Source organism: Anopheles coluzzii, chromosome 2 (genome assembly GCF_943734685.1).
Source record: "Anopheles coluzzii chromosome 2, AcolN3, whole genome shotgun sequence".
NCBI lineage: Eukaryota > Metazoa > Arthropoda > Insecta > Diptera > Culicidae > Anopheles > Anopheles coluzzii.
Genome location: NC_064670.1, coordinates 38788177 through 38810396, shown reverse-complemented (window position 1 = coordinate 38810396; position 22220 = coordinate 38788177). Strand labels below are relative to the sequence as shown.

Here is a 22220-nt window from a genome sequence, read left to right as displayed (position 1 = left end):
TCTTCGGTGACAGCGGTCCACCGACTGCTTTGTTGTTATTTGCCCGTACGTTGAAATACCACCATCGTGCTCAACAAAAGTCGGTCGAAAGTTGTGTGCTAATTTACTCGCCCAGCAATGAAATTCCCGTGGTCGCACACGACAATAGTGGATATGATCAAGACTGATCAGAAAGTGGAAGAAAAGTGCCACCAAGTTACCACAGGTAAGCGTTCGTGTTTGACTGCACTGGACATCCTCCCTTTGTTGGCTGGCTGGATGGCTTTGTTTGTCAGTATACTGATCGTTGTTTCATTCTCCCCTCCGCCCGACACTGCTAGACATTATCGCTGGAAAGCTAAATGTGGCCGAGTTTGTAGAGGAGCTAGGACCAGCGCTGACTCACACCGATGCCTCCGTCCGCGCCAAGGGAACGACGCTCTTGTCGAACGTGCTGAAGGATCTTCCACCGGACGCGCTGCAAGCGAATCAGGTGGAGCTGCTCTGCACGTTCTACATTGACCGTTCGCTTGACCACCATACCGTGACGCCGATGGTATTGGCGGGCATCGAAGCACTTACGCACATGACCAACTTCCCCGACGGTGCCGCCGTCCGGTTGCTGCGAGCGCTTTTCGAACGAGTGCCCTGCCAAAGCCAGAAAAAGCCGGAACGCACGCTGTACTTCCAGATGATGCTAAATCTCGCCGAGCGAAAGGTGGACGAGCTGAAGGCGTGGGGTGTCGACTTTGTGTACGGTGTTATTGGTGCGATCGAGGGAGAGCGCGATCCGCGCAATCTGCTGTACCTGTTCGAGCGTATGCCCTCCTTCATCCGGACCTTCCCGATGTACCATCTGGCGGAGGAAATGTTTGAAACGTTCGCCTGCTACTTCCCGATCGATTTCCACCCGAATCCCAACGACCCGGTAGCGATAACGCGCGATGCGCTGGCCGAACATCTGGCAAACTGTCTGTGCGCAACGCCGGAAATGGCAGAGTTTGCGGTGCCGCTGTTGATGGAAAAGCTCGACAGCAGCTTGATCATGGCGAAGCTGGACTCACTGTCACTGCTGCGCAGGTGTTTGGAGCTGTTGGAGGTGGCAAAACTCGAGGAACATCATGACGAGCTGTGGACGGCGTTGAAGAAAGAGCTGCTTCCGGCCGGTGGCACATCCGCCGCGGAGAAGGAGCTGGTCGAAGCCACATTTGCCGCAGTCCAGGCACTGGCCAAAAATGCTTCCACCGACGAGCCGTCCGCAAAGGCACTGCTCGACAAGATACTGCTCAGCGTGATGGGCGGCCTGACGGATGCCAGCTCGAAGCAGTTCGAAATGAGCCTGCGCGTGGAACTGAGCTGCGCCCAGGGGAGCGTGTACTGTGCGGTGTACGTAATAGAAAAGCTTATCCCGATGCTGCTCGCCCAGCTGAACGTGGACGGGCACGTGGAGACGCGTGTAGCGAACGTGCTGGTAGACGCTCTGCAACGGCTGTGTGCCGTGTGTGCCCACTGGTACTGCATAGACCGGCTGGACCCAGCGCTCGTGGGACAGATGCACAAAAAGCTGATAGAGGTTGTGCTGCAGGAAGCCGACGGTAGCGAGCAGAAACGATCCGCCCTGCTGGCACTGGCAGCCGTACCGGAAATGGTAACGAGCGAAAACCGCTACGTGGTGTACAGTGCGATGGTAAAGATTTTGCTAACTGCAACGGAACAACCGAGCAAGACGATCGATGCGGCGCAGGAATGCTTGTTCTCGTTCGCAATTCGCTACCAGCAGGAGGTGAAAACGGTCGTGCTGGAGAAGTTAATCACGCACGATTACGCCAAGGCCGAGACGTCGCTGGTGCAGCTGGTGTTTAAAACGCTCGGCAAATTCATCCTCTACCATGGGTACATGGACAAGATGGTAAAATTTTTCCTTTCGAAAATATTCGACCCCGACAACGAGCGGCTCGCCATCATTGCCATGGATACGTTGACCGATGTGGTTGAGAATGGGAATTCGAGTCAGCTGGGCAAGGCCGAGCTGTACGAGCAATACAAACTACTCGACCGGTGCTTCGAGTACGCGAACGATAAGCTTAGCTCGGATTGTCTGCACGCAATGGCGCAGCTGATCGGTGCCGTCGTCAAACAACTCCCAGTGGAGGAGCAGCACCAGCTGATAGTAAAGCGATTGCCAGCGTTGCGACTGCAGCAGCGGGCCGATCTTTATTTAGCGTCCGGTTTGCTCGCCTACCTCGACCAAAGCGTACCGCTGGTGGATCACTTTGAGAATCTGGTCACCGATCTGAGCAAGCTGGCACTCGAAACGGACGACGAGCGGGTGCGGGACGTATGCAATCGGTTGCTGTGCAGTCTGTTCAACCGGATGCCGGACGATGAGCATCACCGGGGTGTGCTGAAGCGCCTGCTGAAGATGATCCGCGAGGAGCTGAAGAAACACAACCACCAGGCCGTGGTCATACTGAGCTGGATCGGCAAGGGGCTGATCGCACGCGGCCATTCGGAGGCGGGTGAGATCGTCGACGACATTGCGGATCTGCTCGACCATCCTACGCTCGGCCACATCGCAGCGCTGGCATTCGAGATCCTGTCGATCGAATTTCCCCAGCTTCATCTGCCCCTGCTGCGCAATCTGTTAAAACAAAAGCTGTTCGTGTGGGTCATGAAGAAGCTGGAGCAGAAGGTGGAACAGTACGCCGAAACGCACCTGAAAGCGCTAGCATTTGTGCTGGCAGCGACACCGCACACGGTGCTAAAAATGAACCTGTCCAAGGTCGGTCCGGTGCTGCTGAAGTGTCTCGCTCAGACCGACGACAAAACGATACTGGAAGCGTTGACGATCGTGCTGCGCTTCACGCGCGAACAGGACCCATTTGTGCAGGACCATTTGCAGACGCTCATACCGCTGCTGCTTAAGCTGACCCTGCATCAATCTTCTATGGTATGGTGTAGTGCCGTTTTTTTCATCCATCCTCCAAACTCTTATCCATTTCGTTTCGTTGCAGAAAATACGCATCGGCGCGCTCGAGTGTTTGCTGTACGTGTGCAAGTATCCCACGTTTCTGCTGCTCCCCTTCAAGCAGAGTGTCCTGCTGGCGCTACAAAAACCGTTGGACGATCGGAAGCGCTTGGTAAGAAATGCGGCCGTCACTACACGGCTCCAGTGGTTTGTCGTCGGTAGTGCGGAGGACACGAAAACGGACAAGTGAGCCGGTGGGAGGATGCTGCAAGCCCTTGGATGCTCGTAACGAACACACTACCTCCTCGGAAGAATTCCTGCACAGTAATGCTTTGGTCGTTCCATCACAATGCATTGCCGCCGCAAACAATAATGCATTTGTACGGACATTTTCTGTTTCTATCGATGGAAATATGCGTTGAAATCAAATTTCAACACTGTAAGCGTTTTCCTACTCTTTCTTTCTTCTTTCTCTTTTTGTTGATCAATAGTAATCTTAGTTTATAGCATCAAATAAAGGACGAATTACACAAGTAACTCAAGTAAAATGTACTTTCTTTGAATTATGATTAATTATTGGCTTAAAAATAGAGAAAATGGTCACTTAACTTTCCATTCGCTTTGAAGTTAATTTGATTTACCTGCGCTACGAGATAGAAAACACACATATTCAACGTTGACCTGCTATTTATATTTATTCGACGAAATCAATTACGGTACATATTAGCGCTATAGCTCTTCCTGGTCGAGTCCTTATGTACATCAACTCCTTAAAATATCACGAAACGAAAAACTAACGAACACTTCACTAAAACACATGTTCAAAAAACAGAACAACTTGTACAACAACAACCAAAAAAAAAAGACGTAACAATAAAAAAGGAACCAATCCTTGCAGCTGCCCGACGCTGACACGCTGCACCACCTAGCTGCCCTGGTCGCACTGGGCGCGTGCCATGAGTGCCACCTTCTGGGCACGGTTGATCACGTCCGGGCAGCGCTTCTTCCGCACCAGCCGACAGTCCTGGAAGAAGCCTTCGTTGCGCGGGAATCCGTGGCTCTGGTCGCTGAACGTAATCAGTCCCAGACCCCAGATGCGTCCGCCGCGAAACTCGCCCTCGTACTTCATGCCGTCCGCCCGCCAGAACACACCGTGACCGTGGAACCAGCCCTGCATGAATTCGCCCTCGTATCTGAAACGATGAAGGGGAATAAAGATGTTAAATCAATTCGACCAAAAAGGCACCAAACTCCGGCCCCGGGGGTTCTGCGCCAAAATGGGCATAACCGGGTGCGTTCCGGAAGCGCTGCGTCCCACATACTTGGCACCGTCGGGAAAACACTGAAACGGAAAGAAAGGCGTGTGCGCGTTGAGTTGAGTGAGTACATGCAGGCGGCCTTGTTTGCGTGCGTGCGCGAAGAAACACTTCCTTACCATCACGCCGAGCCCGGAACAGACGCCATTGCTGAATGCTCCGTCGTACCGCGTGCCGTCCGAGAACATCATCGAGCCCATGCCGTGCTTCTGGCCGCGCTGATTCCAATCGCCAATGTAGCGCGTCCCATCGTCATACCGATAGCCGCCACATTTGACCACACCCGTCTGGACGCTGTCCATCATTTCTGCGCCGTGCTCTAGCTGGGGGGGACCTCTGCTTTCGAGCGTGTTAGAACGCGGCCTGTTCCGATCGCTAGCTACACTGTGACTGCCGCAGAGCGCGCGGTACGCGTCCACCAAACCCGACACCTTGTTGCGTTTGGCTTCCTTAGCTCGGCGGGACAGAGAGCTACGATACGGCGGCCATCCGATTTACCGAACCATGCGCGATGGATGGTCGTGAAATGGATTTATTCTTTGTACGATTTCCTACACCGAGCACGCGAACGGATTGGAGAAGGCACGTGGGAAAAGGGCAAGGTGACAAATCTAATTAGTCGTTTGCGGAGTTTGGGGAGACTTTGAGAAGAAAAAAACCTTTTGTGGTATGTGTGTGTGTGTGTGTGTGTGTTAGTTATGCGATGGATAAATGTACAAACTTCATTCGCTCTATTGACTCTGTTCCTTGGAAAAGCATAAGCTTGCTAACCGGAGTCATCCAAGCCCATCGCAACCACGCTTCGCAATGCCTCTGTGATTGTGGGGCTCTTGGAAACGTTTAAAGCGCTTTTGTAGGCACCATAAATCGATTGCAATTGTAACACAGATAGCTACGATCAGATTTTTATTTGCCAGTGGGAGCGGCGTAAAAGTACGATTGATGGTGTGGAACAATTTTGCAATCGATTTAAGACTTTGATAAGAAACTGTTTGAGTATATCACAAATCGAACACACCGATGATGTTTTTTTTGTTTGAAATGTGTATTTTGTGAATTATGTTACAATTTTAAACACTTTGTAAACTACTTCGCTCATTAAATGCAAGCGTCTTGATGCAAATTCCTGTGCACTATTTTTTACTATCACATTTCAACATTTCATGCCACAATCAAACTGCATGCTCACGGGAAACGCATCACCGTAACAGCTTGCTGCGCACTCTCTAACCACAGTTAAACCGGTTACAATGCGGATCGTCTGCTCCGGTTATGTTTCACTGAGTAGCATAAATGTACGTTTACCCTACCGGGCCCCACCGGATAGAAGCACCTGCATCCGAACACACACACACACACACCCGTAAAAAGTGGTCCTGTCTGGTACCCTCCTGCTCACTGCCTCCACTATCAGCTCCGTTTTCACTTTCAGCACGTTGCCGCTAGTACACACCAAATAGTACACCAACTACCTACGAATGTTATACCCGTGTTGGTTGCGAGCGTAACCCTCCGGGAGGGATCCACGGTATCCGATCTGGCCAAGCGTGCGTCACCGAGTGCGAGTGCGTTGTGGATTTGCACGAGCATGAGCAACTACCACCACCACCACCATCATCGCAACAGCCAGGAGTCAAAGTAGGCGCTTGAAACAGAGTAGGGTGGGTGGGTCTGATGTTTCCCCCGCCACATCGCCGGTACGCACTACAGGGGTTGGAAACAGGCGCACCAGCGACATGCGCCGCGAACGCATCATCCATCCATCCAAGCAGTCGGCGGAAAAGGCGCTTACACGTGAAGAAGAGTCTGCATTTTCCGAGACAAGCGCTATCTGGCACAGTATCTGGGGCACGGTGGGATAGAAGGAGGAACGAATTTGGGGGTAGTATTTTTTATTCAATTAAACTTAAATTATAAAACGAATTAAATCATCAAAGGGGATCGTCTCTCATCGACACTCGTTTCGTGGCGTAGCTAGGACATTTACAATAAATTTAAGGGCATTCCCTGTCACCGCTGGATATTTAAGCGGCGCAATTAGGGGAAGGTAGGTAAAGACGGACACTGCGGGTAAGATGGACACTTCTCATAAATGCATGAAAAAGGTAATTTTTGAAAAAATCAACAATACAGCATCCTAACTTAAAGTTAAACAACACATTTCAGAACATTTTTGGCATAATATATGCAAAATTGGTTAAATCCTCCAACAAAATAAATTTTCAATCATGAGCATCCTTGTGGATCTAATTTGACTACTGTGAATCTTAAGCTCTACAACTGGTATTGCTTATATTTCCGAAAGTTTTATTTCATGAATGAGTTGTCGTGATCATTAATGAAAAAACTGGCGAAAGAACGAGGATGAAAGCAATACAAAATATTGTTTTCCGGTGGTTTATACATCCTGACACCAAAGCGGGAAAGACGGACACTTTATTGTAGGGAAAGATGGACACCGAATTTATTGATTTATTTTACTTCTTAAATCAATTGGTGATGAATAGATTTCTTCAAATACCTTAAATAAGGATATTCCGAAGCTATAAACCAATTAGAAACTAGAGAAAGTATTGAAATATGCGAGAAATGAAACATCGGTCAAAATAGTAGCCATTCATAATGCTATTACTCGCTCGACGCTGATGAGGCGCTTTACGAAATCCAATATCTTGGATTAGTCGCGACTTGGACAACTTTAAGCAATAAACAGATTAGGCATTGATACGAAATCGTTCAGGAATAGATGAGAAATTCTATGGGATTACAAATATCAACTGTTGAATTTGGACATGGTGGAAAATGGCTTAAACTATTAACAATTCCCAAACAAAAAAAATACTGGGGTCGTGGACTTTTCGCGGAGTAATTCCTAAAAGGAAGTTCTAGACTGTTGTTCTGTAAGCTGGAGCAACGTCAGCTGCTAGTGCGCGATATTTAAATAATGCTTTAGATGCTGTACTCTACGATATATTATCACGTATATTATTATTATACAAGCGCCGCTTACAATTTCTAAATTCATGGCTGAATGAACCGTCGTTGCAATTGGCCTAGAATTGGTTTATGTACGTACCATGAAATGGAAAGCAATAGGATATGTTAAAATACTATAAACTTCTGCAATTTCCAACGTTTTTCCATCTTTGTTTTTCCATCAACGTGTCCACCTTTCCAATATCAGGTGTCCGTCTTGCCCGAACATTTCATAACTTCACGAAAAAAAAAATCATGTTTTTCATTCATGAAAACAAGGCAAAAATTGATGGAATCTTAAAAGTTTCACCACATTTTCTGATAAAACATGAGTGTAAGAAAATGTATGCACATTTTCATGGTCATTGCAGTTATATATCCCTAGATTTTTACCATTTCCCTTAACGTGTCCGTCTTTACCTACCTTCCCCTAACAACTATCAATAAGCGAAAGGCAACGGGAGTGACAAAATGCTGACAAATTTTTCAAAATGTGAGCTTTTGTCACTTTTTTGAGCTTTTGTCAAAATTTTGTGACCTGGAGCAGCCAGGAAAAAAAGTTGACAAAAGTTGACAAAAATTGACGTTCGTGAAAAAGCGTAAACAAACAGCTATTTGGCGCAGTTGTGACCCATTGTTATGATAATAATGCTAAAATGCATGATTCTAATTGATTTATGTACCTAGTTAGTGCTTCTTAAACAAAATATCGATGATATTCAGATGTTGGAGCTTTTTGTCGCTCTTGTATGTTTTTGGTGCGGCCACGAGAAAAGCTCTTTTTTGCAGTTGACAAGCAATTTTGACAAAGTTGAAAAAATTTTCAACATTTTTTCAGCTCCGTGGCCACGTGCTAAATCATATCACAAATCGGTACGTGAAAGAAAAAACAAATAATATAAAATGTCCACGTGTGCGCTCCACCCAATGTCCACGTGTGCACTCTATACTTTCCCACCGTGAACTATGCTGGCAGGACGGTGCACCGTCCGCTTGTCTTCACAGCCACTAATCTCGGTGTACGGTGTAGCAATGTGGGTTGATCGCTGACGTAAGAGCAGCTGGGGTTAGGGTGATAATTAATTTTATCGTTCGTTTTTACTGTTTAATCAGCAGTTTTCTTTTGTTATAGGTATGCTACAGGTATGGACAACATATGGCTGGATCGATTGATGAGACTTGAAGCAGTAAAATTATTACTTTACAACTAGCTGCAGCAATTTGCCACACTTTTGGTCCTCATTTTGCGACATTGCACTAGCTGTTGGTTCGTGTTTGTGTTCGATCTTCGAAATTCAGGGCACTTTTGAACGGAATGATTGTTGGTGAAAAGTAGAGCAAATTGATCGATAGGGGATTTGTAATTAATCGTAGTACAATTCAATTCAGAAGCTTGTTGCAAATATGAAAAATACGAAAAGGTCTTCATTTGAAGCGGTAGTATGAGATTTTCATTTGTAAGTTTGATTTTTATTACCATAAAAAGAGTTTTTTTCATGTTATTTTTATTCATCTTGTACTATAATTGTTCACGAATGAGAAAAACATATCTTTCCATGATAGCTTTTCATTTTGATAATTTGTTTCAGTTTTGATCTTGTTAAGGATCCGAAACGTGGTGCCGCGCAACTCCCTCCGAACGCCACTAAATATAGTTCGTTTCAAAACACTCAAACAGCACAATTAAAGCTTTACAATTATTACTTGGCTTGGGGCAGTGATCGTGTGAAAGATCGACGCAGCAAAACCAATATAATAGGCTCAATTCGTCTCCTAGCCGTCGTTACTGCACCACGCGGTGGCTCGAATGCTGCTGCATCCTAGGGGCTTACCCCATATAACGGCCACTTTCGAGAACGCCTCACCACGTAAGGAGCATCTCTGCTGGTGTTGTTTCCCTTTGTTGGCCCTGCCGAAGATGATTCAACTCGATTACGATGCAACCGCTTCTTGCACGCCCTGGCTGCGGTAATCCGTCCCATGCGCACTACTACTAGCACATGCCGATACGCAACAGCGAATCGTGCACCAACCACCGACTCACGGATTAAACGGACCGCAAATCTGTGGCAGCAAAGCGCGAAACAGGCGAACAAGGCAAAATAGATGAGTGGTATCTATCTATTCACCATTATTCCATGCGGCTGGGATGGTTTTGCGCCAAATGGCATCGACCACGCGTGGTGATGGTGGCCCCCTTAATCTGCTTGGGGGCAACCAGCTCTAATCACCAAACGGGTGCAGTGGCCGGGTATAGCAAAATAAAAAAAGAAAAAAAAAATGGGCACAAACAGTGGCAAACACTCATCGAACATAATTACTCTTCGAACGGCGCCAGCCGACCGATTGGAATGGGTAGGAAGCATGAAAGCGAGCATTACATTGATTGATAAGGTGCAAAGCAAATGTTTTGATGTTTTCTTTCCTCGTCACTCTTCATATCAGATAAACAACAAGGTAAATAATAACTGTCCATTTTACTTACCCTGTCCTCTAATTAGGCTGACGATCTTCTCGCCACTCTCGAAAGGTTGTTCCCTTTCCGTTTCCGCGGCCACTTATCGTTGCTCGTATTACAGCACACTCCCCCCACGGCGTTACGATGCGAGAGAGTGTGGGTGCTTGTGTTGTTCAGTCGCCAAGTGGGCGTCCTAAAATGAGGTTCGAACCGATAATGAATGAAAGTGAAACACTCCAACCCCCCCCCCCCCCCCCAAAACGGCCCAGACAGCTAACCGGCACAGCGACGGAACGGGGAAGCAACCGGAACACAAAAACCCTTTCCGGTTGCTTGCACACTTGCCGTTCGCGAACATTTCATTGGCGCCAGCGATCAAGACGGCCATGAAACGGGCTTACAAGATGCACCAAACGGCGCGCAGTAGTAGTAGTACCGCGCCCGTTGCTAAGACGATCGCTCGGCTAGCCAAATTAAATCGCCCACTGAAACGAATGTACATAAATTCCTACCGGCCACTTACCCTCTCCGGCACCGGGCGCTGATGGGTGGACGAGCGCGCCATGGGGTGGAAAATTACCAACCGAAAAGTAAAAACATTACGTGTGTTCCTCCTCCTCGGTCTGCTGTCCGGATTATGCTCCAAAATCTGTACGGCACACACGCACGTTGGCAGCTCTTCGGTGTTAGTTACAGTGCTGGTTCGAGTGATGGAACTGCAAAAACTGCACCAAACCTGCCTACTTGGATTGAAAAGTTCCAAGGTTGATTTCTCGATCAACGAATGTGGGGTGAGTAGATTTAAAATATTTAAACTCACAATGAAAAGACCGTTGATGAAGATGATGTGCTTTGAAACATGTGGATCATTTCTCTAAAGATCAACTATTTTCCTTCCTTGAAACGTATCAATTCGAAAAAGGTATGTGTGTGTGTATGGGGCTAACGATGGACCCTTGTTGGGATGCTTTCAAACAACCCCTACAGCACATGTTGCGGAGGATTTAAGCGGCGATGATGATGCACTCTTCAGCTTAACTTTACAAGCGAATTATGTAACTCACTGGTTTTGCTGCAGCTGCTGCTGTTATTTCATCCAAATGTTCGGATATGTGTTTAATAATGGGCCCCGTCGGTTGTGGGGCACACGGAATGTGGTGTTGCCTTTAATCTCTGAAGCATATTAATTGTCGAAATTTTATTTCGTCTCCCCTTTTGCTTTGTGGCTGCATCTGAGAAAGTTGGCATCAGAGCAGCGGGGGGCATCACACGGTATATACGATTGGTTAAACACCCACGTGTTGTTCGATTTATTAAATCAACGGATTCGCGTTGATAAATCACAATAGCGGCCGTATGTGATGTTGCATTTTAAATTTGATAATAATTGGGAAGGTCGTGGAACTTTTGCAACTTTTGCACCACTAGTGGCTCCTATCTAATAAATTTCTATCTACGTAAGGGTGGTAGACTAACATTGGCTTTTGAAGCTGTCAAAGATTTCACTTGTCACGGGTCAAAGGTCAGCACCGACAGCAGCTGTTGGTAGTTGAGTTGCGCGCAAAAATGCTGACTAACAACCGGAAATTCTATACCCTGAGAATGCAGATCACGCCAAAGAACTAGGACAAAACCCCCATAACCCAATTGAGAAGGATTTTTGGTCCCGTATTAGTCGGACTTGAACCCATGACGGTCATGCTGTTAAGTCGTACAAGTCCCGAATGGACCGTGTCTCCATGCGTAGGGCTTCACCAGCAGCGGTTGTTGTGCCAAAAAGAAGAAGAACAAGAGGAAGGAGATGTGTAGGACAATGGAGTCGCTACAACGAAGAGCTATATGAGTTGTATGAGGAGATCTCACTGTCTTGCAGCGTATAATGCTCGCCATTCTCTCTCAGGTGAGCTTGTCCATGAACCAAGTCGATCCAGTCCGTAAAGTCCTTTCAGACCGCCCCACAAGTACAAAGAGAGAGAGAGAGAGAGAGAGTTCCTCTTATTTTATTCAGCGAAACGTCCTACAACGCCAGTGGTTTGCAACCTTTTTGCAGCTTTTCCCCCCATGAGGGTATATGTAGGATTATATTCCCCCCTTATCATTTCAGTGCAGAGGGAGGGTTTCTAGACGGTTCAGTATAGTAAGAGCCCATGAGTTTTGTCTATCCTGTTGTACAATTTCTAGGCATGTAGCAACTGTAGCAGCATTTCTAGGCATGTTGGCCTTGATACTTTACCCTCTGTTGATTTTATGTTGCTGCTAATCTACACTTCTTCACGCCGCTTTCAGCGGTTCAAAGTAGAAGATTTGAAAGGAACGTGTTCAACATTTGTTTAGCCCAAACATTTGGGCATTTGAGGGTTAATAGGAATATTTTTATTCTTTCCCACGAATACCACACATGTTATTTTGGTTGCCACATCTATTGTCTTGAGGTTGGTCTTAAGTTGCCGAAGCCGTTTTCGCAACATTATACAACGAATATAGCAGATCGGAACCTGAAACGCTTAGCATATTGCTTATTTCTGCAGCAAATCATTTTGTAACTTTGATTTGCTCTTGAAATTACCAAGCTTAATTTGGATTTAATAGGGAGTTTTTTGCACTTCCAATTTGAGTCAACACAAACTTCTACAATGTTCAACCACAAGTAAATTATTGGATGAATATTCGTTTTTTAGATTCTTATTTTTGAAGATATAAATATTCTAGTTAAAGTCTATTGAATTTTGTGAATTTTTGATCGAAAATTACTCCCTAGGAGGGTATTCTTCCCCGGTTGAAAACAGCTGTCCTATGCGGATATGCATGCAGGCCTATTATAAATATATACGAGGCTTTCGAGACTTATTCAGTACCACGCAACCGAATAGTCTCACACAGTCCCCCCCCCTCCCCCTCGCTCCGGGGAGGACGGTCTTCATTCTAGGATTGAACCCACGACGGGCATGTTGTTAAGTCGTACTAGTTGACTATTGTACCACGCGACCAGGACAGAAGGGGAGCGTAGTAGGCCCAATTTGAGGTAGCAAGATGACGTGGAAACGTGCGCCCTAGGGACCGTGATCACACGGACAACAGCAGATGACAATGGACTGGACTAATAAACCAATTTACTAAATTTTTCCACGAGGATTAAAATTTACATCGCCTTGATATGATTAGGAAATTTTCTCGCATTTTTTTCGGATAAAATCGCTGGTGGCATAAAATAGCAAACACAACAACACAAATTCGGTATTATAGTTCCATACTTTATTCTTTCATTAACAAAACATACACCGTCGTACCTAAAATTTATAAACTTGTTTTCACTTTGTTTGTTTTTTTTTTCTCCAGAAATAGGGCTAATAAGAAAATACTTTCCGATCTTGTTTTGTTATATTATAAAATGCTACGCACTTCGCTCTGTGTCTCTACTTTCCGGCTTTCTCGGTTTGTACCACTTTCACACATGGTACATGGCGCCAAAGCGTACTGTGTAAACAAACACATTGTGTCTCTCATAATGGCAGCGGAAATGAATAGACAATGATGTGGTTCCCGTACGTAGCCGTCTTGATTAACTATCGCTTTCCTGTATAATATGTCACCGGTTAACTCTGTCGGCTGTCGGGATTACCCGCGGTTCTTTCGCTCATCTAGGTATGGCTGTACAGTGGGGAAGCTAGCTCTATTCACTAATCCGGATCTTGAGGAGCAGCCTTGATTCACGTGTCAAGAGAAGCGAAAAAGCATGGTACACCATATGATCGATGAACTCGATCCGGTTCGAGATTTTAGCTATTTACATGGTAAAACTATCACGAAAAACTGTGGCCTACGCCTTATCTTTTGTTTGTTTTTGTTTTTGTAAGATAATATAAAACGTCTACTGCTTCCTCCACGGTGGATGCAAAAGTACACTTCATCAAAACGATGCATTTGTTCGACGTCCGATGCGCCGCCTTTGCTTTTATGTACAGAGTGTGTTAAAAAGTGTGTCAGAAAACGTTCCTGCCTTACACCTAAAAAAATGTGTCTATTCTACGATAAAATGGCAAAGATGCGTTGGTAAGCAATACACACAGTTTAGATTTTACTATTCCTACTCCGCTCCATCCTCTTTCGGGATGTGGCAGCGGCCCTAGACTGACCCCTGGATCAAACCTAATTGCGGATGCACACGGCTGCAGGGGAAAAGGCACTACTGTTCAGTACGGCTTGTAACATTGATGGTAATCATCGTCATCATCATGATCAATTGGCAGGAAGGACAGCAAACGCTATTTCGCCGAACAAAATGCTAAGCTGACTGCTGGGGTAGAACGAATCCACAACACTCGTTTGCTGTTGTTAAAAGTGGTCCACCTTGACCGAGACGGTGTGGGCCGCCGTATTGCTGGGCAGGTCGATATCCTCCCAGTCGGTTTGCAGGTTCTTCTCGCTGTCGGTGGCTTTAAGGGAAAGGCCCAGCGAAGCGGTGCGGCCGGCACAGTGTGGTATGTTGAGCGTGACCGGTTTAAGAAACTCCGTTCCCTGAGGACCACACATTACGAGTGGCGATAGCATCGTTTCACCTGTGGCAAGACAGAACATTCGTTGGTTAGCACGGGATGCAGTGATAGTAAGGGGCGGGTGTTGTTACACTGCATGCTCTTTGCGGAAGGAGAATAATTTACGATTGCAAGCGTGAGGATGGGTGAGGATGGTAAATGTATGAAAAAGCAAAGACACATTTAAAGTAAAGTTAATACTACACAAATATAAACATGCATATATTAATACAACATTAGTAAAGTAAGGTGGATGAGCAAAAGAAGAACAAGATGAAGCTTAAAATATTGAGCCATGCAAAACCAAAAACGATAAATAAATAAATAAATAAATAACTATAAAATACACACACGCACACGCACACATACACACACATACAACTAATGCACACAAAGATGGATACACAAATCTCAAATGAAAATTAAAAATTTCCAAAAAGAAATAATGATGAGATTGATGTAAAATGATAAATAAAGTAAAAAATACGCATACAAAACATCACATCAAAATGATATAAAAATTAGTTTAAAACTGAACAAAACTGCACACACACATACATTCTTAACAATGGAAACAATCCATGTTGTGATATACAAAATAAAACATAGAAAAAAAGTAAACATTGTGCATAACTGAACGAACGTTTGATGAAAGTGAACAAAATATGATAAGAAAACAATACAATAACAACAACAACAACAAAAACGTAAAAGTGTAACAACAAAAAAGTGATAACAAGCTGAATACAAACAAAAACATTGCAGCTTAAAACGTAAGTAGCGTAAGCGCAAGGTGACGCGCGAAAGGCAGCAACGGTGGCAAATCATAAAAAACAGGCACAGGCGCACAACACGTGGCATATAAAACGCGATACAACGGGTGGACACCGATATTTAGTGGTTTTGGGGGTGACAAAACTAGTGTTTACTAAATAGAGCGTGTGTTTGGTAGTGTAGGGGTGAGACAGAGAGAGAAAAGAGATAAAAGAGAGAGAGAGAGTATTATCCAAAAACCAACCATTCTCCATGTCCAGCGGTGGTCCGCCGACGCTTTCGCTCAGCCGCGGATCAGTGACGGTGAAGTAGATCTCCTGCTGCACACCGGGCGGTATCGCGCCGGGCGGAATCTGCAGCGAAACGTTCCAGATCGGATCGGCCAAACTGCCGCCGGACGCGTCGAACAGCCCGCGCCGCGTTATCGGTTGCCGGGGAGGCGGTAGCCCGAGGGACAGTTCGCTGGCAAACGGTGTGCTGGTCGCGTTCGGTGGACCGATCGGAAGGCTCATCTGCGAGCCGGTGGCCGTTGAGGTGTACTGTGTTTCGATCGAGGTACGGCTGGCGTATACTGCTGCTGTCGCTGGTCCCGCCTCCTCCGACGGTGGCAGGCTGGGACGATTCAGCGCGGTCGGTGGTGGTGGAGGCGGTGGCATGACCGGAGGAGCGGTTCGTTTTAGGAAGTTGGATATGTGGGTCGCTCGGATGCTTTTCGGTGTGCCCAGCGTGCTTGGAACGGGCGAGGACGTTGCTACCGGGCTGCCGGGACTTGGGACCACTCCCATCGCCAGCTTCTCAAACACGGAGTCATTCTGATTGCTTACGGTAAGTGTCCGCTCGTCACTCTGTTCGTGCTGCTCCTCCTCATCCTCCACATCGTCGTCCTCTTCGGCGGCCAAAGGGGCACTCAAATCTTGCGGCTTTCTTCCGGTTGAGGGTGTGGACGGAGTGGTATGTTTGGAACTAGCTTCGGGCTGTTCTGTCTTAGCTTTGTGCCCACTATTCTCACCGGCAAATGGTTCGGGCATGTTCAGGCGAAGCCCCTGCATCTCACTGACAGGAGCGTCTACTGCTCCGCCCGCTGAGGCAACGGAGGCAGACTCGTTCTCGTTCTTCGACTCGTAGATCGGTTCGTGCTTTAGCTCCCGGCGCGAAACGTACACCGGTTCGGCCATCGATTCCATCGCCTCCTTGCGGGACTGATAGATCTGATCGCGCATCTGCGTACGCCGTTCGCGCATTTCGCCGCCATTGCGCGAAGACGAGTAGCCGCTTTTGCACGAACTGCTCGACGGAGAGTTGGGTGAACTCGAGTTCGAACCGCTAGCAGTACCACCACCACCACCGGTTAAACCCTGGCTGCGCAGGAACCGATCGCTGGCAGCGGAGGTGGTTGTCCCTCCCATTGAGCTGCTGCCATTGCCCGAAGCGGGAGACGAACCGTGTGGCGGCTGGGGTTGCGTTTGGGCCGGCGCCACCATCTCCACCATTCGGCTTTGCTGGATGCGATCCTGCATCTGCTGCTTGCTCTGGTACAGATGATCACGGTGCATTTCCCGCCGGCTTTGGTACACTGGATCTTCGAATGCGCGCCGGTTGTGCTCGCGGGCCTCATTGTACAGGAACGAGCCGCTCTTGCTCTGGTAGATTGATTCGTCGTGAGCGGAGGAACCGCGGCTCACGTTCGCATTCGTCATCGCCGCACGATGATGATCCACTATCGAGGCATGATGGGGCGCTCGCTCCGAGCCCATTCGCCGGCGATTGAGCTGATTGAAGCTGGGCGACGGAGCGGTACGATCAGCCATACTGTGACGACGCACTATGCGCCGGCCAAGCGTGCTGACCGTGGCACCCGGCCCTAGCGGTGCTCTGCTCCGTTCCAGCTCAATGAGTGCCCGATTGGCGTACAGATTCTCGTCCGTTGGGTAGTAGCCCGGCCCTTCGCTTTGCTGATCGTAGTAGCCGCCTCTGCCCTGGCTGTTGCCATACATCGATTCCATCTCCAGGTTCTGATAGGTACTGTTGCCATCCTTCGGATAGTATGGTTCGTGCCGCTGGTACGATCGGTTCGGCTGTGGCGAGTAAGGTCCCTGGTAGGACGAACCGTACCGAGGATCGTTGTAGTACGCCTGCTGCTGCATCTCTTGCGCGTACATCGAACGCTGCTGATCGTACAACTGTTGGTGCTGCTGATCCGGCATGCGCATTCGGGCCGATCGTGGTTCCATCATGGAATGCTGCCGTTTCAGTATCGGCCTGAGCGATTTCTTATCCGAATCACCGGCCAAGCTTACCTGTCGCCGCAGTGGCCGGGTAGACTTAATGAATGCGTTCTTGATCGCTTTCAGCGGTGATTTGAGAATGTTTTTCTTCGGCGGTTTCGCCGGTAGCTCCGGTGGGAGGGATGGATCGTGCCCTGGGTAAGGGCCACGCGACGTCGGCGGCGGAGGTCTGGGTATGGGTGGGAGGGGCTGCTGCTGCAGCTGGCGCATCCGTTCCTGGTGCATCAGATGCTGCTGGTGCTGGTTGAACTCATGGATCGACATCATTGGCTCCATGTCTCTGCAGGAGGTGGGGGAGGTAGGGGAATTGGGGCGGGCGGAAAGTTTTGGAGTGTGGCGCGTTCGTGGTTTGGGAGTCGGGAGTGGGAGATGTTGGTTGATAACGAATCATTTTATTATATTTTGGTTTGAAACAACGTTAGCGCGCTAGTAGTAAAGGTTTGTTCGAGGTTTGCCCGAGGGATTAGGTGCGCCGCGTTTATTTGTCGTTAAAACAGTGGTGAAAGGAGGAAGCTTGGGGATATCACACAGTGGGAAAGTGTAGAGAGAAAACATCGGGAAGACTGTGTTCGCAAGCTTGCCGGTGGCAAGTGCTGCGGAGAACAACTGAATCACATTAATGCATTGGACTGCATGCACTAACTTTTTCCCCCATTTGTTTTGTTCGCTTTTCTATGCTAAATCGATCGTTATCAGATATAGTGGGTTCCAGTGGAAAACGCAACGTTCAGTTCTTGTATATCATAGCTAATTGTTCGAAAAAACAGATACGCACGATCGGTTCGCGCTTTCGTGAAGAACTCTCAAAGTACAGAGATCATTATGCTTGATACACACAATACGGAGCAGAAATATAAACGCAACCACTCTCATAATCACGCACACACACACATACAAACACGCAGACACACATACACAGCACAACCATACGTTCGTTCAATATTTAATACGTTATACAAATTAACCTATTCCCATCAGCCTGCTACATTAACATTTACCTAAGCCCGTCCTGTTTAGCCGATTGCATACATTTAGGAGGAAATACCACTAGCTAATGGTAATTAGTATGTAGAGAAACGGAAGTACGGAAAAGAGAGTAGAAACGATAACCAGCGGGTTAAAGGAAACTTTGAAAGAAAAGGCAAATGAAACTATGGCAAGCTTCACTTCTCATACACAAAGGTCTAGCCAATGTACTCGTTTTGCCTGATTTTGGATTGTGACCACAATAAAAGCAGTATTTTAAATGTTATTTGCAGAAAACATGTGAAGCTGTTGGTTAGTATGTAAGTGCCAGGCGGTTGGAAAGGCGAGCCAAAGCAGCACCGCTAATTTTTCTGTTTAAAATTTCAACTTTTTTCAATCTCAAAACAACAAGGCACTCATTTATTACATATTCTTCTTTTTTTTTTTTATAAATCTATTCCTCCAAGGAAAGTCAGCAATTATTTACATGCCATCGTTATGCTATTTTAAAGACAGTTTTCAACGATACCAGCTTTTAGAAGCAGTAACTGTATTAAGCAAAAGAGTCAGGAAAGGCCATCACTGGGAGTAGAAAAGTTGGCAACCAACTAACGGTAGAATACACAAAGTAGAATATTTTTAAATACACTGCTCAGCCAGAAAAAGAAAACAAAAATGAGGGTAAAAGTTAGTGCGATCTGTGTCGTGCGGAAAGGTAAAACGGTTGACTTGAATTTTCCAATGTTCATCGTTGCTTCAAAGGGTAGAATGATAAAGATGTTTGGATTCGATAGGGGATGTGTTGTGTCGTTGAATTTAGACAAAGAGTTTCGCTCCTTTGTTGGCACCGGTCAACGGTCGTACGTAATTTAGTCGTATGTCGCAAGTAAGGACGCATTATGAAAGCGATTTAAAGCGAATCAATTAACCAGTCGCAGGAGGTCTTAACAAGTGTCAAGTATGACCGCGAGAGGAAAAAGCGTTTAACAATATTCTCCATAAACTTTGTATAGTTAGTATAATAGCTGTATAAGTCACAACGCCGTTTGCCGTGGTTAGATACGAATGCAGGCACGTATGTCCATGTTTCCTTAGTCCACCATAGCTGATGTAGTAAAAGTACAACATGCTTGTATAGAGTGCGACACGAAAGTATGACACGGTCGTGTTTTTGCCACGGTCTTCGTACAAGTTTGTACGATATGTCTTTTTCCGGTAAAGCCTCGTACAGTTAGTAAAGGAAAAAAAACAAATGTCGGTAAGATCGCATGGTCCTTCTTCTATCGAGGTATGTAATGGTAGCAGTGGAAAGTTAAGTCCGTCCTTGGGAGCAGATTTGAGTTAGCAAACGAGGGAATGAATCCGAAGAAAAATGTGAGGCCAAATGTGAAGGAAGTAACGCAATGTGTGCAGTACTTACCGTATGTTGTGGTGGTGCCCAACCATCGTACCCAGTTGCGGTTTGCGGTATAGCTCGAAGGCCGATCCGCGTTGCTCTCGGCTACCGGCGAGATCGAGTGCGTGTCGATCGGAGGGATGTAATGCTGGCATGTTGCCTAGGGAGCAAACATTATTGATTAGTCTCATTCTGTAAGCCACGTGTAAAGAAAAAAGGCATTCCAACGCTTAAATGCATGAGTTAAGAAATGAAAATAGACTCCTCCAACTGATATTTGCTTTCTAGTGGAAACATGAAGTGAGGTTGGCTGTGCAACAGATAGCTATAGGTAATTATTATTTTAAATCAAATGGTAGGTGTTGGAAAGTATTCACAAAGGCGTTATTACGTTATTGTACCCCGAATATGTTGTGTGGTTTTATTATTTAAAATCTTATCATAAAAGAGTTTGCTTTCCCTTTGGATTGCTTGCGATGTTGAACATTTCCACTGAATCATGCATTTAAGAATTAAAGGACAAATCATACATGTCAAGGAAAGGAATGGGGGATATAAGGTTGATAAGTGGCAAGGTGATGGTAGGTACGAAGGGTTAGTGGAAGAGTTTCGAACTATTTGGTTGGTCAGTGTGCGGGTGTGTGTATTGCGAGTGTAAATGTAAATGCGTGTTGTTACCTATGCCATGAGTTCCAGCCCCATTACCTCTATGCATGTAAGTATTGCCGTAGGGGTATTGTGCGTTCCCGTTGTTATAACCATTGCTTGCCCCCATTGCCCCCATGTCCCTGACACCATTGCTCATATACGAGTGACTACCGTTGGCGTTTCCGTTGTACATGGGGCCTCCGTTGCCACCGTTCGCACCATTGCCGACCGTGTACGGATTGTACGGGTGCATGCCCGGTGCGTGGGACCCACCGTTATTCGGCGAGCTTGGTACATTGTGAGCCATGCCCTGATGGTAATGCGATGACGCCATGGGAGGATAATAGAAACCATCCGGCGAGCGAGGTGAAATCGGTTCCTGTAGAATGTGAAAATAGTGTAACCATTAATAGATGCCTCTTCACAATCAAACACCAATGACAGTATGCTTACCCCATTATCCCACTGTCCGGAATGGTGCATTCCGGCGCCGTTACTACCGGAACCTCCAACAGGAGGCCGATAGTTTTTGGGTTTAGGCGGTGGAACAGGCTTAAACGGTGCGCCATTGCCCATATTCGCTCCCATCGCACCCGGTGGCGGTCCTGGCGAGCCAATCATCGACGGTCCTTTGTTAGGTTTGGAGTAATCTGCCTGCGATGCTGAATTATTTCGACTATACCGAGTAATAAAACAAAGACATAGATAAATTCAGTTATTTATGGTGATTCAAAACCTCGTTCAACCAAGATGCTCTAAAAATAGCTCTAATTAGACCATGGGATGTGTTTAAACAATTTGTGCACAGCTGAACATGTTCATACAATGGTGAGAGTTGTACGCGTGTTCAACTAACTGGGAAGTGGAGAAAAAGTTACCGGAAGCTGAAACCGGGATGAAGGGGGCATTCGTGTGACATTGCTCAATAGAGTGGTGTGATGAAGTGTAGACAAGATAAAAAAACGACAACATATATAAAACATAAAACGAAATAACAATCGGTGCTTTCTAAAATGAAGGAACGCATGAACAGTATGACCAAAAGCCGCATAATTCGCATGAAAATACCTTTGAACAGTCCAAAACGGAAGAAGTCCCGCAGATAAATGGAAACATTGCAAATAATGGTGGAACTAGAAACAATTGAACCGTGGCTTTCCGTGGCTTTCCTGCCGAGCGGAAACGTCCAGCGCTTCAAACTAGGGTATCGTACTTGGAATGAACTAATCTACGCCTGTGCGGGCAGCACATTGTGTGGTAGTGTAGATTGGGTTGCGATTTGTTTATAAACAGATATTCCCGCATCTGTTGTCGCGACCTTCATCAGTTCGCAAGGACAATACGTAATAATGCAGCATGAAAGAAAAACAAAGCCATCAATCATATCGTTCGAATCCGCCGGCGGGACTAACCTACATCATGATCGTTCGAGCCTAACAACATATATGCAGTATATCGAAAAAACATAAATGCGATTGTGTTGCTTACCTATACTTCCCGTAATCCGTTTTCGTTTCAATAATATGCTTTCTGGGACTGTCAAGCACAAGATTGGTTGGTCTTTGGGGCATGTTCATACCTCCGGCCGTACGATCGCCCGAGTTCCGTTGCGTTAATGTTTCATGCACTCCTGTACCTTGAAGGAGAAATAGAATTAACATTATTTATTGCACATGTTAGTCGTTGCTCATCGACATGATAATAACATACCGTTATAGTTACTTCTAGCCGTGGTGAGTAACATGTCGGACGGGGCGTTATTTAGCGCAGGATTCCGCCCATAGTCTGACAACCCGGAAACATTTGCTCCCATTGCATGGGCTCCATTGCGACTGCTACAACGATGAGAAAAATTGGGAGCAAAGAGGAAAATAGAAAATTAGAATTTGTGGCCAACATATACGACACAAATTTTACAAGGC

The 22220-nt window shown here is 46.5% G+C and overlaps 3 protein-coding genes across 26 annotated transcripts in view; 1 reads left to right on the top strand and 2 right to left on the bottom strand.

Moving 5' to 3' along the window:
- Positions 1-4: 4 nt before the first annotated feature.
- Positions 5-3499, top strand: LOC120948876 (MMS19 nucleotide excision repair protein). The gene is made up of 3 exons (XM_040365710.2): positions 5-205; positions 321-2929; positions 2994-3499. Exons 1-3 carry the CDS (start codon positions 118-120, stop codon positions 3195-3197), a joined length of 2901 nt encoding a protein of 966 aa, XP_040221644.2. The 5' UTR covers positions 5-117; the 3' UTR covers positions 3198-3499.
- Positions 3500-3616: 117 nt separating this feature from the next.
- LOC120952429 (MORN repeat-containing protein 4 homolog) lies at positions 3617-10334 on the bottom strand. Of its 6 annotated transcripts, XM_040371756.2 has the most exons (5): positions 10221-10334; positions 9725-9890; positions 4383-4814; positions 4270-4289; positions 3617-4140 (listed from the first exon to the last, which is right to left on the bottom strand). In XM_040371756.2, the coding sequence occupies exons 3-5, from the start codon at positions 4566-4568 to the stop codon at positions 3873-3875; spliced, it is 474 nt and encodes a 157-aa protein (XP_040227690.1). In that variant the 5' UTR covers positions 4569-4814; positions 9725-9890; positions 10221-10334; the 3' UTR covers positions 3617-3872. The 6 variants fall into 6 exon arrangements, with proteins under 6 accessions (XP_040227690.1, XP_040227685.1, XP_040227686.1 ...); XM_040371751.2 differs by lacking the exons at positions 9725-9890; positions 10221-10334 and adding an exon at positions 5625-6106; XM_040371752.2 differs by lacking the exons at positions 9725-9890; positions 10221-10334 and adding an exon at positions 5663-6106.
- A 2593-nt stretch (positions 10335-12927) lies between these two features.
- The window catches only part of LOC120947776 (tight junction protein ZO-1), a 46834-nt gene continuing 37541 nt past the window's right edge, over positions 12928-22220 (bottom strand). For 16 of the 19 annotated variants that reach the window (XM_040363459.2, XM_040363453.2, XM_040363456.2 and 13 more), the window contains 7 exons: positions 22009-22133; positions 21787-21934; positions 20752-20974; positions 20329-20677; positions 19675-19810; positions 15248-17568; positions 12928-14253 (listed from right to left, as the gene is read on the bottom strand). In XM_040363459.2, the coding sequence (XP_040219393.2) occupies positions 14030-14253; positions 15248-17568; positions 19675-19810; positions 20329-20677; positions 20752-20974; positions 21787-21934; positions 22009-22133 (3526 nt within the window). In that variant the 3' untranslated portion in view covers positions 12928-14029. The remainder of the gene's footprint in view (positions 14254-15247; positions 17569-19674; positions 19811-20328; positions 20678-20751; positions 20975-21786; positions 21935-22008; positions 22134-22220) is intronic. The other 3 variants (XM_040363455.2, XM_040363457.2, XM_040363454.2) reach the window with 3 other exon arrangements.